The sequence below is a fragment of the Cyanistes caeruleus genome, chromosome 9 (genome assembly GCF_971803275.1).
Source record: "Cyanistes caeruleus chromosome 9, bCyaCae1.hap1.1, whole genome shotgun sequence".
Taxonomy (NCBI): Eukaryota; Metazoa; Chordata; class Aves; order Passeriformes; family Paridae; genus Cyanistes; species Cyanistes caeruleus.
In genome coordinates, this window is record NC_141709.1 from 29,186,467 (window position 1) to 29,202,887 (window position 16,421).

Here is a 16,421-nt window from a genome sequence, read left to right on the forward strand (position 1 = left end):
GGTGCTTTGCAAACATTAGGCAATCTTCAAAAAGCAAGCAGAAATGGATTTTTATCTGTATGACATGAGAGCAGAGTGAGGGAAAGAAGTGAGATGACCTGAATATTGTATTTCTCAGTAAATTTAGTGAAATAAGATTAAGGCTGAAGACTTTATGCTTCTTAAGGCTGACCTAAAGGCCAGTAAGCCATTCACCTGTCAGGTGAAGCTTTTAATTACTGGATAAATCTCAGCATCCCCTGGCCTTTCTCTGCTGAGGAAATGGCAGCAGCCCAGCCATGTCCAGCCCTGCTGTGTCACCTGTTGTGTCACGGTGCTGTCTGCAGGGAGCAAGGGCAGCAGCTCTGCCCCTGTCAGAAAGGGCACGGCCAGGGGAACACAGCAACTTCCGAATCACTGTGCTCGGCCAAGGTGCCGTCCTCCAGCAAGGGCTGATGGTATTCCACTCTGATGAATACTCTGGGATGCTCAGAATTGGAGACACTTGCAGAACAAGCACCTTTTTGTACAGACAGACTGGCAGAGATGGAGTACACAAATGGAGAGTGGCTGCCTGGGAGAGCCCCAAGTCTTCTAGAAGTCAAACCTCCAGGGATGATGGGGAAGAAAGGAATCTCTTTTCCTAGGGTCCACGAGGGGATACCATGGAGTTTATTCAGCCAGGAAGCCATTAAGACCCGCTGGACTAAAAGGCAGAAAGGACTCTGCAAAGAGAAGGGCTTGTTCCCAAATACTCCACTTTATCTCTCTCATCCTGCAATTGTATTTTCTTGCTCTAACAGATCACAGCTACAGAGATTGGAAACCTTTTGAAAAGCTCACTGCAGAGACAAAAGGGCTCAAATAAAAAAAAAAAACATTTTAGTTTTTCTCCAGACTTTTCTCCAGACTTTTAGACTTTTCCAATAACTGGGAAAGAAAAAAACTACTTTAACATTTTCATCCTAATTCTAATACATCTACATTTACTAAACCCAAAAAGTGTAATGAAAAGATCAGATGTTTAAACAGTGACACAACAATGAATGAACACCATTTTAAGACACAGAGGTGGACTGCTGATCAGTTAAACAAATCTGACTTACCATGTGGAGACCTAAACCACTGTTAAATTTGGGCAAGTTTTTCCACTTACTGCTTACTGAGTTTGACCTTTTGCTTTAAAGGAAAAAAACAACCAGTCTGATACCCTCCAACTACAGAGTAAATATAAATTTAAAATATTGTTTTAATTACTAATTCTCTTTACCCCTATTTTCTCTAAGACAGGTATCTAGTAAGATGAAATTAAACATCCATTTGGAAAACAACTTTTAGACAGTTACATTTGGCTACCTGGGAAGATTCCAGTATTTGATGCCTGATGACTGAAGTAGATAAAAAAGTATTTTACCATTCTTTTATAATAAAGTGAGTATCAGCAGTAAAAGTACTTTTGAAAAAAATTATATTTATTTACAGTATTGATCCACAGTATTCTGCTAATAGATGTTGCCAAGGAAGGCTGAATCATGTAAAAACTTTTATTTTGCCTTTATTGTGAAGACTTTTAAAATCATCTAATTATGCTTAACTCAAATGAAAAGGGCAAAAACTCAAATTAACAAGACAGAAAACTTACAGACTACTACTTTTGTAAGACAGATGCACCCAAATAAGCCAGGTCTCATGAAATTTGTCCTTGGATACTCAAGGAGCTAATCTATAAAAGAGCCAGCTGTATTTTAAAGAATTCACAGAGAATGGGAAGATTCCAGATGATCAAGAAAGAGAAATTTAAGAATATCTTTAAAGGGCTAAATAAGATGAGCCAAGGAATCAGACACCAGTCAGAATTAGCATTCAGAAAAATACTGTAATACATTTGTAATAAGCACATAGGGAAAAAAGAGGTCAGAGGTGACAGACAACCTGGTCTGCTACAAACAAATTGCACTAACCCAATCTTAGAGTTGCTTTTTTAAAGATAAGTCATAGCTCTTGAAGAAGCGGCAGCAGACATTGTACGCTTGTCATAGTATCAGTCTCAAAAGGAGACCATAAATACTATCTAAATAAAGAACAGTAAGGTGGGAGCAAAACTGCTGAGAGAACTGTCCTCAGGGCACTTGTACCTAGAAGCATGTGCCAAGCATTCTTCAGCAGGGGTCCTTGTGGGGGCAGAAATAGCCACACTTTTGTTGAAGAGGTGGGAAACGCAACAGAAGGTGGGCTGACTACAATTGCAAAAGATATTAACTTGGAAGAGGATACAGAAGATGTAAAACGACAAAAATTCAGAGATGACAAAAAGTTAGAGAAGTGGAATAAATAAGCTTCAACTAAATAATATCAGAGCAAAGTATCGTTCCCTAGGTATTATAAACTGCAAAACATAGAGGGCTGGAAACACCTGATAGACCAATTCTTAAGGAAAGGCAATGGGAATCATTGCTGCTCCAACTATAAGCTAACATCCTAATGCTGCTAAAAAAGCAGAGAACCAAAACAAAAATGCCATATTTCAGAGAGATTAAGTCAGCTTTCCTCTTTATATGCAAGACTTCAGCTGAAATTGAATGTCCAACTTTGAACACTGCTTACACACTGTGTGTCTAGAGAAAATCAACAAGAATGAACCAGGAACTAAAAACCCACAAGACCAGTGAACAAAGAGAGCCTAAAAAAGGTTTGACTGCAGGAATGGGAATGATTTTCCCATGTGCAGAATGGTATGAAAAAAGTAATAAACTTTTGGTTATTTTCCTAGGACAACATATGAAGGATTAAAATGCTTCCATTAGACATTAACAAAAACTTCAGGGTTACCTACACTAACTTCAACATTTGTTTCACTAGAGATAATATTAGAACAATTTAGGTGAACATTTTCAAGCAGTCATCTCCAATATAGAGACTAGGACTGGTGAGAGGTAACACACTAAATAAAGCTCAAGGTTCTTTTCTGTTCTGCATTCTGAGTTTCCACAGAATCAAGCCTAAATCTTATAAGATAAAATCTTATTTAAATACTGGAACTGTAAACCTTCAGGTCTAGAAAATTTTAAAAATACTATTCTGCAAAGGCTACATGTGTCACAAAAGGAACACTAAGTTTCCAATCCATATCATCTGCCACCATGAACAACTAGTCAACTACTGGAGACAATATCTTAGATCAGAAAGTAACTCATTATTAAGAAGAAAGAAACAGAAGCAGCAGGCTGTAATAGAAATACCACCCAACCAGAAATATGGTGATGATAATGAAAGAGGACACACATTTTCTTTTTTATCTGATAAATAACCCAACCTACTTTTTCAAGTCGGGAGATATAATCTCTTTCCAGACGTTCTTCAGCTTGTTTCAATCCTAGTTGCTGTTCAACTGTCAGATTAGATTCATCAATAACACCAGTGTTTTCTAAATAATCCGCTTCCAATGTATGTTCTTTTGTTGATTCAGAATTCTTTATTTTACCTAAAGCAAGAAACAGTTATTTTCTTCAGAGTGATTCAAGGAAAGGAAAAGTGAAAATTAGAGTACAGAGCAGCTAAGAACCAGACACAAATCAGAGTTACATTCCAGTTTTTTTGTCTAAACACTGGCCAAGATCACCTTATACATTAAATCATTCCAGTATGTTAACCAGCATTTTAAAAAGACTTCAGAGACTAATCTGCTACTAAGAGTGCTGTCAAAAACGCAAAATGAGGAGGTAAATTAATTCTGTGTTTCAGTCAAAAACTCTGTCTCTTAAAATTGTTCAAAACAAGAAAGGGCTTTGTCATCCAGAACAGAGTAAACAAGATCCAAATGCCCTACTGTAAAAGAAACAACAAATATTAGGCATAAAGTTATTGTACACAACACATTTTGTTAAGGAAGTAAGTCAGAGAACTGCCTCAAAGACGTTCACCCAAACGACCTTACGGAGCCAGTCGCCAGGCAATCCCAGCCCTGAGCCTGGAAGCTGCTGGGGTCACACCTGAATGCTCCGTGACACCTCTTGCACACAGACAGAAGCCACTGAGCTCTGCAACGCTGCTGCTCCCAAACTCAGCCCAGTGCCACAGGGCCAGTTCCTCCACATGCCTGTGCATTGGTCACAGGCCACTCATCTCCGCAAACATCCACAGCAAATTAGTCCAGTCGCTTTTACATAAGCAAAAGTGAAGCTTATTTGGGCTTTGTCTTTTCTTTTCCTTTTTCTTTCCTTTCAAATGAGATCAGTGCCCCCAGACTAGCAAGGAATCAAAGCTGAGTAAGTTTTCAAGTCCTGGTTTCTCAGTGACAGATGGTCCCCACGGTACATAATGGTGGTCTACAAAGAGCCGACCGATCACAGGATGCTGCCACTTGAACTTGTTTTTCCTGTTAAACACTATTAACACAGCTAAAAAAACCACACACTTTATTATTTTCCTTGTATTTCCATACAAGCAACTGCTGTAGCTGTGGGAAATACTTCAAACAGAAGGTCTACACTGGCTGGCATCTTAAAACAGCATTTTCATGAAAGAAAAAAATGCATTCTAAAGAAGTGTGACAAATCCTGAGCTATGGAATTAACCTGGTGAGACAAAGCTTGATCAACATATTTAATTTTGACATTGAAAAATATGTGTAATAAATACAGACTCATAAGGGTAACCACTGATGGATGATAGGTATTCCAGAGCTCCCCAAATGAAAAAGCCACCTGCCAAAGCCTACTTTAAACATTTTTAGTAAGAAAAAGAACACAATGGTCACAGAAAAGAAGTAAATATTTCCCCTCTACGATAATAAGAACTTTTCTTTCCCATTTTCCCCCTGATCTTTCTGAAAAGCAGTAATAACTGGCATTTCCCTAAGTGGCAATGACATTAGGAAGGGTTCCCCCTTCATAAGACACTAAATTCACAAAACTGCCTAAAACCCACGCACACTAAGTAGCTTACAAAGATGTTTAGGTCTTAAGCATAAGAAAAAAGGACAGCTATTATCATAATCTCTTGTTCTCTAAGCAATATGCTTGTATTAACATCATGTTCTCTCTAAATGCAACCAGCAACTTCGTACGTGCAAAAAAAAATAACACTAACAGAAACATTTCAAAGCTCATTTCAGACCATCAGCAATTGCACCAGAAGAAAATGGAATAAGACAGCATTAACTAATACTCACTGAAGTCATCAGGCTTATGTTCCATTTTTCTTTGATCTGCAGCAGTCTTACCAGGATCACCAGCATGATCAACACTAGTCTTCAAAGTATGAACTCCCACTGGATTTTCCAGCACCAGTTTCCCTTTCTGAGTAGCTGTTAAGTTTTCCATACTGATCCCATTCCCTGAAACTTGGGAGCCTGGAGCATTTTCTCCCACTGGCTGGGGTTTTGTCTGTTTCAGGTTTTCCATTGCTGATGATAAATTAGAAAATTTTTTTGCTTTTCCATGACTTCGATCCTGAACACTTGATCCCAAATCTTTAGTTCCAGGAATACAACTATTTACTTTGCATGATTTATTTTCTCCTTGTTTTTCAGAACAAACATCATTTTGTTTACTTTTTCTGCTGCTATTCCCACTTGGAGAACTTCTCCCAACATCCTTCACAGATTTGTCATTTCTATTATGCTTATAATTTTGATTAATTGTAACTTTGACTGTTTTGCCTTCCTCACAGACAAGACGGACAGACTTCCTTGGGTCATGATTTCCATTCTTTGAGCTCTTGGCCTCTTCCATTATAGTGAAGACCTGCTTCTCCTGTCTTGGGACCACTTGAAGTGCAATTCTTCAGCAATTTGCAGTTGATTTTAAATCCTCTGTGCAGGCAAGAATCGTAGCTGATTGTCTACTGAAGAAATAATAAGACATTTTTAAAATTAAGGAAAAAGGCTAAATCTCTCTGTAGACAGCTCATTAAATAAACTTCTCTAAAGGAAGGTGTTAATATTAATTATTATAGAAGCATATTCCCCCCACAGGCAGAAGTGCATTTTCACAATACATTCCAGTGTTAAAATAAAACGCATGAAAATTTTGATAATTTTGATTTGCATTTAAAAGAGGAGGGCTATGAAGAGACAAAAAAATGGCAGAACATTCTAAAAAACACTCAGTGATAAACCTGCCAACAGCTTGCTTTTTTCTTCCCTTCCTATTTCTGGCTATCTGAACAAAAACAAGAGCCAAGATGTCTGCAACTACACTGGGAAAAAAAAATAAAAAAAAAATTAACACATCTAAAAAATATCACTCAATAAACACACAGCTCAAATTAGCCACTAGAGAAAACTAATTCAGTTTCCAGCAAGCAAGCTCCATTTTATTAACTGATTTAAAAAAGCATTTAGAGATATAGCTTAAAGTATTAATAAACCTGACCAACAACCCACACCTCCTATTCTCATATAAATTAACTGCCAGCAAGTAAGTAAGATTTTTCTTAGGAAAAAAACCCCACAAATAGTAAATACTTTAACTGCAGATTAACTTTCCTCATCTAAACCTCGGGCCTTTTGGTGGTATATGATCATCTGAGATTTAGGTTGGAGGCAACTCAAAGGTTGTGTTTCCAGTGGGAAGGGGCTCAGCACAAGTTGGATTGTTTGCAAGGAATTAGTCTTATTAATACAGAAAATGAAGGCAAGAATCGACAGCAAGAACTTGGACTTTTTTTCTTATAACAACATTTAGACAGTAATAAAAACTACAAGAATGAAGCATTAGACAAAGAAGAAAATTATTTTTGTAAAACTATAGCAAAATATGGAATGCAGAGTTTCTCTCTTTCCTTGTTGTCCAGTTGCATATTTGCTAGGTAAATGCATGACCCATGGAAGTTTCTGGGTTTTAGAAAACCCATCACTTATCATTTAGTGAAGAAAATAAATAATAGAAAAGTCTATGAATTACAGCTATTAAAAGTATCACAACATACTTTTGTACCTTAAAAACAAGAACCAAAATAAAGGATCAGATTAAAATGACTGCTTATGAAAAAAAAACCAAACAAACAACCCTTTCTGAAAATTATCAATATTAAGTAGAGTACTTTTTTTTCAGGCTATATAATACAGTTACCATCTCTCATTTTAATGAGACACAAATCAGAAAATACTTCAGGACACAAAGCATGTACTAAAAATGGTTATCTTAGGTCTCTACTGAGACAATAGAAAGTACCTAAAAATTTTTTTCACTTTCAAAAGTGAAAAATCAAAGAAACAAAACCCACAAGCATTTTCCTGAAGATGCTGTTAGTGTCACATTCTTCAATAAAATATAAAACCTGAAGAAGAAAAAAATCTCCATTCCTAAAGCTGTTCCAATGGCCAAGTATTTTATCTCACAAATACGTTAATATTGCAACTATTTTCTATTAAACATTGATTGCACCTGGTTCTTACTTCTAGACCCAAAATCGCAAAGATTAAATAATATTTGCCTTTGGACTGTAGCCAGTCTTTCCCATAGCAAACCAAAAAGCAGCAGGAACTCCTGCCCACCTGTACCAGCACTGCTGAAGCCTCAGGGTGGTAAGGACAGCCCAGGGTTCCTCCAGGTTGGCTAAATTCAAGTTACTGTAGTCCCTGAGCAGCAGTATAAAACCCTTTATTTATACTGTATAAATATATATATATCAGTATAAAACCCTATATTTATACTGTATATATATATATATATATTTAGAGGTTGGTGAGCTGTCACAGCTCTGTACCCATCACTGTCTTTAAACTCTACGGTGGCTTTGGTTTTTAATTTCATGTAACCTAAAGAGAAATGGGAGTATGATTTTTCAAATTATAAACTAATCACGCTTTACTTGTTCAACCTGAAGAGGAGAGAAAAACTCAGCGAGCCAACAAACAAAGCCAAAGCACAAAGACACCGAGCAATTCCCTTTCGGCCCCGGCCGGGAGCACGGCGAGCCCAGCTCCAGGCTCAGTCCTTCCCCACCGCCGGGGCTGCTCCTCCCTCGGGCAGCTCTGCCGGCACCAAACCGGAAAACCAATCCAGCTCAACATAAAGCTGGCACCAGGCAGGAGGAGGAGGAGCTCGCCTGGTAATAACAAACAACTCGTAGGGTGGGGACAGCTCCTGTTGGCACCACTTCCAGGTTAAAGCTACCATGAAACTCCGGCATTGGAGGAAAAGTGGGGCTGCAATTTGTTTTCGTATGTGTCACGATGTTAGAGTCGAATTTTTAAAAAAGGTTTTAAAAAAATCTGCAAAAATTATCCCAATTATTTGATCTAGTCCATTCAATTAAATACACAATTGTATATCCAAAGAGAATGTATAAACTTTAATCAAATGTACAAACGTGATGGGAAAAAGAAACTAAAGAAACCGCTATTAAAAACTAGAACCCAGCTAATGAATTGAGTACTGTGATAGTGTTACATATCAAGAATGTACTCAAATGTAAGTAATGTTAAAAAGAAGATTTAGTCTTTATTCCTAAGAAATATGAATGAAGAGAGGTCATGACATTTCATAAGACAAGAATATTCTATATGAAAAAAAAGTTAGGAGTTCCACAATGAAATGCAGAATCTGAAATGCAAGTGCAATAATAATGTTGAACTTTGGGATTTCTTTTTCTTTCCTTTTGCTCTTTAGTACTGACATGATTTAGCAAATAAGAAATAATTTAAACTTCTGCAACATATTCAAGAGTAACCAAATTACCATCTCACATGGAACTGCAAAATAAACTAATGAAACTTTGTATAAGAAGCAAAAAGAGACTTCTCTTGAACCCAGGACAGGACAAGAAGATCATCCTCTATCAGATAGATGACATATATCTCCGTATGACAGAGGGAGAGAGGGAAATGGGGAGAGGGAAGGAGTGCCTTTAAAAAAAAAAAACTTGGTTAGAAACAAAACAATGGACTGGAGTGAATCAGTGCTGAGGTGGCATCTTTGTAGAAACCTGGATGGCACGTCTTATTCACAAGCTCAGGCTCATACCAGATTGCCAGACCTGGAATCAAAGAAGAATTTTCTCCCAGCCAGGCTGGCAATAAAGCCAGAGCATTTTGCCTGCGTCTGCAAAGTGGGGTATGATTAACCTGTTGAAACCATTTCAGCATATTCCATTTATTCAATATCCCAGTGTTACAAGAGACTCAGTTTCCCCTGCTTTCTGAGTGTAAAGTGCCAGTAACTCCTCTGAAATCTAGCTCAGCTCTTGGATCTTCTTAGAAAAATAATCTGGCTGAAATACAACAGCTTGAGGTCAGGCAAGATAGCTGACTGTAAACTCCAGAAAAGTATTAAAAAATCTATACATACCTACAGCAACCAAGTTAAAAATGTTTAAAATCAGCTCTGGTTAGAATTCATTTCAGGTTCACGAAATGAAGAAACTAGGATGTTTCACTTTCATTTCTGCCAATTTTTTTTTTTGTTTCTTCCACCTTGCAGACTAGCATTAGAAAACTTTGCATTTGAATTGCAAAGAATCAGAGTAAGGCTTACTCCCAAGGAGGGGGAAAAAGAAAACCACCAACAAACTTTCAAGAAGGTATTTCTACCTCTTCTACCATTTCTTCCTCTCAATACATACATTTTGGGTCAGCCTTTGACATAACAGGGCCTCTTCAAAGAAGAAGGCCAAGTTAAACCGTGAGTTCTTGCATTCCGAGTTGCTCTTTTGTAAAGCTTTAAGATTTTTAATTTCATTAGCAGCAGAACTGACTCTACCTGGTTTCCTACACATTCATTTTGTGCTCCTCTATCCCACTCTCAATCACAGCCCCTTGGGCAAGCAGGGCAGACGTGCTGGAGCCCTGTCTGGGTTGTAGCTACTCCCTACAAGGAAATGGAACTTCCTCCTGCTTCCCCCTCAGCAGAGATCTCTCCTCTCCTGAGGTATAATTGTTCCAGAAAACAGACAGAAACTCAGTGACCCTTTGACATTACTTCAAATACGTTCTAAAATGTGGTCCCAATTGGCTGAAATGTCCAAAAGTAGGGACTAGACTGTAGAAAGGCAACTGAAAGGAAAGAGAACAGGCTTGTAAGTTTTGTTTCCCTGGGGAGTACTAGATAAAATATAAACACAGAAAGTACTACAAACATAAGTGTTATCAACCTCTTTCTATAAAGCATTCCCTCCTTTGAGATAGGGAGACTTGTATTTTATCCAAGACCTGCTTTTATCTCTCCCATTATGATTGTCCTTAAGCTCAAATCTCCCAGCCAGCCTTCCAACAGTAAGTGGGGTGATTAACCTCAGTGCCCCCCTCGCCTCATTACCAATATAGCCCAGCTGAACTTCCTCAACAAAAATAAAAGGAAATTCTGCAAACAAAGGTTACAGCCACAGTCAGGAACAACAGGAAAGGTTGTCTGCTTGGAGTGCAGCACAGGTGATGTCTATGGACACCCCAAATGTGCTGCTGGGGTGGGGGGGTCTTTTGTGACTGTTTACAGTCTTGGGCCCAGTTTTCTGAGAACTTCTACAAATCATTCAAACCTCTCCCATGTTCTTTGTCAATGGTTTAAAAAAAAATTATCACAAATTTATGTTTGGTTTATGATGAACTAGGCATAACTTAGTACAAACTACTACCCATGCTTGATGTTTTTTCAAAGTACTTAAAACGAAAACTATCAGAGATTACTGGCCACTAAAGCGCTTCAGACTCCCCAGCACTAAACCCATCGGTATTCTTAGTAACAAACATAAGTGCTACATAGTGTTGCAGAACTCCCTCTTACTACAGGCTATAGAATTTATCCTAATAAGTGTAATACTAGTGTAAAAATCTACCCAGAAGGAACACAGCACAGTGCACATAAACTTTAGCACACAAATCAAAGATGCAACAAAATTGGCACTCTGGGCTCAGTGAAGACAGGAAGGCTCTGATGATGCATTTACAATGTGGAAGATTGAAAACTTCTAAGGAGTCATCATTAGATAAATAACTGGGTATATATACACATGTAAAAATATATAACACTGTATCAGGATGATATGCAATTTACAAAACTACTGCCAAATAAATGAAGTAACAAGAAAGGCTTTATCTTATACAAAACTTTGTAACATATGTAGGTGCAAATACCTTACAATAAATTATGAAGTGAACAAAACACGCCGGATAGGAGATCCATAAGGGATACGCTTGTTACAGATTAATCTGCATTGACTCACTGTTTTTTCTACAGCACTGTATGACTCACTGAGAAGGTGAGACAAACTAACGTCACCCAACGCCAAGAACTACCTCTTTCTGACCCTACTACTGCTGCTGCCTCCCGTGCCAAGCTCAGGAAAGCCATCCTCTCTCAGTCACACCACCTGTGTTACAACAGTCTCTCCCACCACTCTATTTCATATAGGCTCCTCGTGCTTTTGTACATTTTGGTTCTGATCCTACGTTTTACTGCAATAGTCCTTTACACCTCAGAACCAACTGCAGCAAATCCTGGAGCTGGAAGAGGGGCAGCACCTGCCCCAAATCTCCCCATATGCCGCACCATTCATGCTGAGAGCAGAGCAGGAACAAGGGAGCTCTAACTTCAAAAACAAACACATACAACATCAGTCCAAGTACCCATGAGGAGGCTGGGAAAGCACAATAGAGCACTGCACTGGTTTAGAGCCTTTCAGAGGCTTCCAGAGGCCTCAAATGATCACAAAACTGGTTTAAATGGCAGCCACACACTGAAACCAATTTTTTTCACCTTGATCTTAACTTTCACTTATGCTCAGTGCTATGCTAAATGCTAAAGCAGTATGTATTGTGGCATAGAAGCTTATCTGGATCTTTTATTTAAGCAACAGTGAGCCCTTCACCCAAACTGGAATCCTTGAGGAAGGGATGATCTTTGAACTGCTTTATACCAGCTGCAAACCAGTTCACAAACCGCAGCAAAAGCAAACAAATCCTCTACAAGTATCCTTATGCCAGTTCACCAGCATTCAGCACTTTCCCTACTGAAAGAAACATGCTGAAAATCACGACTTCAGGAAAGCTGTCAAGAACACAGCCACACTCAGTGGACTGAGTCACAATCGTTTGTAACACAAAACTGACTCCAGACTCCTGTGTCAAGCTTTGCTGACACCAAAAACTAAAATCTGAAAGTTACTTCTTGCTGGCAGTAGTATTTCATGCATCAACAGAAATGCAAATAAAATCTAAGAACATCAGATAAACTGGTTTTTTTTCAAAGACTTGCTGAAACCTTAGAAGCAAAATTACAAATCAAGGATACAGCATGTGTGCACATACATGTATGCACGCATTTCTGTGCAAATAAAAGGAAAAAAAAAAAGACTAAAAATTAAAATCATGTGCATTGTTACAATATTTAGGTCTTCAGTACTTCTAAGTTAAACAATTTATCAAGCAATATACAAAACAGTCTTAATGTGCCAAAAGCACCAGAAATGTTGACTTCCACTGGACTGCTTCCATTGTGCACATTAATCCACTAAGCAAATTGAAAGATCCTTCTTTCCATGAGCTCTCAGTACAAGTCAGTACTGGTATTGTAGTATTTCACTAAGATAGTGACAAAAATGAACTTAATTTAGTAGAAATGTTTTGAAAAGTTTAAAAAGCCAGAATTCCAACTTGGACACAGTATATACTCTCAGACAGTCAAACTGCCTTATGGTATCAACACGAATACAACAATCCTGAACCATGACTGACAAGCAGATCTACAAGACAGTTAAGAGGAGCTCCTCAGGAATATCTTGCTTTCAAGTACAACACAGGGAAATCCTGCCCCCCCCTTCTTTCTCTCCATTGCAGCAATTCCTTTCAGAGGAAGAACCGGATAAATGCCCTGCACAGTGCAGGTGTCCCGTGGCATCCAGCAGCTTCTTTACCATTGCAAGCTGAGGTATGAGCAGAAAGTCCCAGCTGTCCTCTGCACAAGAACAGAACACAGGAGGAACTTTCTGATCCCTCTGTGTCTATCTTCTGGGAACATATGCCAATATATGTTCTGGTAAAAGGTAATTTCATCACAGAATTAATTTTATGAAGGTTTTCACTAAAGTTAAGTAGAAAAATGATTAAAAAAAGCTCATTGCAAAATTGGTATTTGTAAAAGAGACCTCTTACTCCTAATATAGCATCTTCTGCCAGGTACTGTAATTAAGTCAAAGTTCTGTGGCTGGCTTACTTTTCTTGTCACGGAAATAATTATGTCATAACTATCTGGGGTCAGACTATCCAAAAGGCAACCACTGAAACCGGGAGCACAAGTCAAAACCATAAACATCATGTATCCTCTATTTGCAAGCAAATGCAACGACCCCTGAATCCAGGGCATGGTGCTCAGGAAGCCAAGTGATGTGGAGGCGTCATGGATATAAAAAAAATTTATTATATCCATACTTATATACAACTATCTTTTTAATGTACTAATCTCTACCTTAGTTTAAATCCGATTATATTGTTTCTCTGTGTGTTACGAGCTCATCCTCCTTTGATATACCCAGAAACAACCTTAAAAGCCAGGAGGCCTCAGGTAATATGACACATTCAGCCAACTGGCAAATTGCAACATATTGCAAAAGCAGCAAAGTCGTTCAGCTGTATTTGTACACAAAATAAGCCAACAAAAGAGCACAACGACGTCGGCGAAGGGATGCCTGGGTGTCAATCCAGGCAGATCGCAATCCACGGAAAGGAGACCCTCTCACGGCGGAGCGGGCACGGCTCTCGAGGGCAGCCCCGCACACGGGGCATTTCCCCGCGGGCCTGGCCGACTGCGGTGGTCTCTCCCCCCCGCATCATTTAATTCCACACGGCGTGCGAACAACAAACCGCACGCACCAGCTCCGGGCCGGATGCGCCCCCGGGGGCGGCCCCGGCCCCCCGCTGACCTTGGGGCGGCCCCCGCGCGGCGGACCCCGGCGCTTCCCCCCCGCCCGGGCGCGGGGCCCGAGGCCGCGGCGGGCCGTCGAGGCGGGGCAGGGCTGGGGCGGGGGGCGCCGGCGCGGACAGGACCCCCCGAGCCCGCCTCCCCCCGGGCCACCGCCCCCGGCTGCAGAGAGCCCCCGAGCCCCGGTACCTGTGTGCGGCGCTAGCGGAGCCGGCGCGGCGCCCCCGCCATGCCCGGCTGCGGCTGCTGCAGGCCCCGACGGCAGCGGCTCAGTCCGGCCCGGCCGCCATGTCAGCGGCGCGGTGCATTATGGGGCGAAGGCGGGCGGGAGCGCCCCGAGGGCGGCGGCGCTGCGGGGCGGCGGCGGCGGGGACCGAGCCGGGCAAGCTGCCCGCACCGCCCCGGTTCTGCCGGGGAGCCCCTTGTGCCTCAGAACCTCCCCCTTGCTGAGGGGGCGACGCGCCCCCCCCCTTCTCCCCCGGCGTTCAAGGCCTCCCTCCCCCAGTGTCAGAGCGGCAAGCGGGGATGAGGGAAGAAGCAGCATTTTTTTTTTCTTTAATTACCCCCCAACAGCCATTCTAGTTTTCCCCCTTGTTTCTCTTCCTATGCCTCTTCTTACGTATAGAATCAGCCAGGTTGGAAGAGACATTTAAGATCACCCAGTCGAACCGTGCACCCAGCGCTGCCACTTTATCCCTACAGCCACTAAAGCCACAGCACCCAGCGCCAGGTCCAGACGCCTCCTAAAAACCTCCAGGGATGGTGACTCCATAGGGCAACCTATTCAGTGCCTGACCACCCTAACGGGGAACGATTTTTTAATTCGTATCTAATCTGAATCTCCCCTGTGTCAGCATAGAACCATTTCCTCCGGTCCTCTCCCTACAGGCACGGCAGAAGGGGCCGGCCCCTCCTGCCTACACCCTCCTGTCAGGAGAGCGATGAGGCATTGGCTGCCCAGGCCCCGTGGAGCAGGTTAGAGCTCGCTAGAGCCCGGGCCTTGATCTCTGCTTCCCCTCTGCCTCTCCCCCTCCCCCTGTGCTCGGTGGAGACGGGCGGGTGTGCTCCGGGGAGCTGGGGAAATGACTCCAGGCTCCCTGAGCTTGGCTATGAAGCTGGCCCCGGCAGCAGCCAGGGACAGTGGCTTGGCCAGCATGTCTGCTGGCAGATCCGCAGGTCCCGGGGGAGAAGAGCCAGCCTGCCGGCTCTTGGCAGTGCTGGACGGTGACCTAAAGGCACTGGCAAGTGCTTGTCTGAGGCAAATCCCTCTGTGATCCAGTACTACCCCTTTTTGGCAGTGAAATACCCTGCTGTTGGCACTTCCTAGCCCAGGCTAAGGAGGCCTTTCCAGGAAAACAAGGCATGTAAAAGATCAGTGTTGAACTATGAAACGGGTTCAAAGGAAACTATTAAAAGTAATATGAATAGTAGTGCTGGAAACACTACCTCAGGGAATTTGTGTAGGCAAACAAAAGTTGCAAAATCTGTAATACAGGATTCTATACATACTGACAAGACATACTTCTGAATGTATTGTGAAGTCAGCACAACCCATAGAGGTAACCTGGGTTGGTTTTTGGTTTTTTTGGTTCACTTGAAGTTCACACTTGACAAAATTAGGACTGGGTAGCTCAAGGTATTGCTCATGGGATTCACCTTCAGGGACGTGCGACAGTCCCAGGCAGCAGAGACAGAAACAGCAGTGCTGCCGTGAGGGCAGCTGAGGTTAACTGGGTGGTGGTTCCAGCCCATTCCAATCTATTTGACAAAGATTTTTATTAGGTTTAGGAGGCCAAAGAGTAAATTGCAGAAGTAACTAGATTATACTTGCTGCTGGATACAGTCCTCCTAGATCAACATTGAGACATGCTAGTGAGCAAACACGCCAGTTTGCAAACCTGACTGGCATATTTCCTTCAAATAGCTGGATAGACTTTAATATGAACTGGCAGTGCAGTTTGGCTCTGAAAACTTGCACCAGTATAAAGCCAAACAGTCTTTGACATAGTCTCTTTCTTTGTGTTCAGGAACAATGCTTCCTTCTTTGCTGATGTTAAAGAATGTTTTATTGCAGGGAGCAATATAGAAACATGGCACTAAGAGAGGAAACAGAGTTCTACTGCCAATGGGCCATTATTTAAAGAATTCCCAATTCAGTGCCAGTGATCAAAAACTTTCAGATTCTGGGCTCAATTTGTAGGAGAAAATATGACTCTGAAAGCCACTAAATTTTATCTAGAAATCAGAGATGGTAATCATAAAGGTGTAGGAAGTAGATTTTATAAAGTCCCTTTCTAGAGCAAAACTTGCTTCTTATGTTGCAGTGTGATGCCTCATTCTTAGTCCTATACCCAAGCAACTAAAATATTATTCCTCAAAAGTGTAAATGCGTATTGTAGATTTGTTTTTAATTTTATGACAAAAAAAAAGCTTATGCAGATCATCAATGGATTTTTTTAAAGATTATTCTTAGAATTTACTAGGTTTTAAAAATATTTTTAAATTGATATACCACAATAAAGCGCTGTTCTTTCTCCAGGTGTGTCTGAAGAAACTCTAAAGCTTCTTAGATAATTTCCTTATAAA

At 41.0% G+C, this 16,421-nt stretch overlaps 1 protein-coding gene across 7 annotated transcripts in view; it reads right to left on the reverse strand.

Annotated features, from left to right (window-relative positions):
- The window catches only part of TUT4 (terminal uridylyl transferase 4), a 44,501-nt gene extending 30,201 nt beyond the window's left edge, over positions 1 to 14,300 (reverse strand). For 3 of the 7 annotated variants that reach the window (XM_086842082.1, XM_086842080.1, XM_086842078.1), the window contains exons 1-3: positions 14,025 to 14,300; positions 5,150 to 5,823; positions 3,297 to 3,460 (exon numbers count right to left, since the gene is read on the reverse strand). In XM_086842082.1, the coding sequence (XP_086698208.1) occupies positions 3,297 to 3,460; positions 5,150 to 5,711 (726 nt within the window). In that variant the 5' untranslated portion in view covers positions 5,712 to 5,823; positions 14,025 to 14,300. Of the gene's footprint in view, positions 1 to 3,296; positions 3,461 to 5,149; positions 5,824 to 7,794; positions 7,972 to 14,024 lie in introns of those variants that run through there. The other 4 variants (XM_086842083.1, XM_086842081.1, XM_086842079.1 and 1 more) reach the window with 2 other exon arrangements.
- Between the last annotated feature and the right edge of the window lie 2,121 nt (positions 14,301 to 16,421).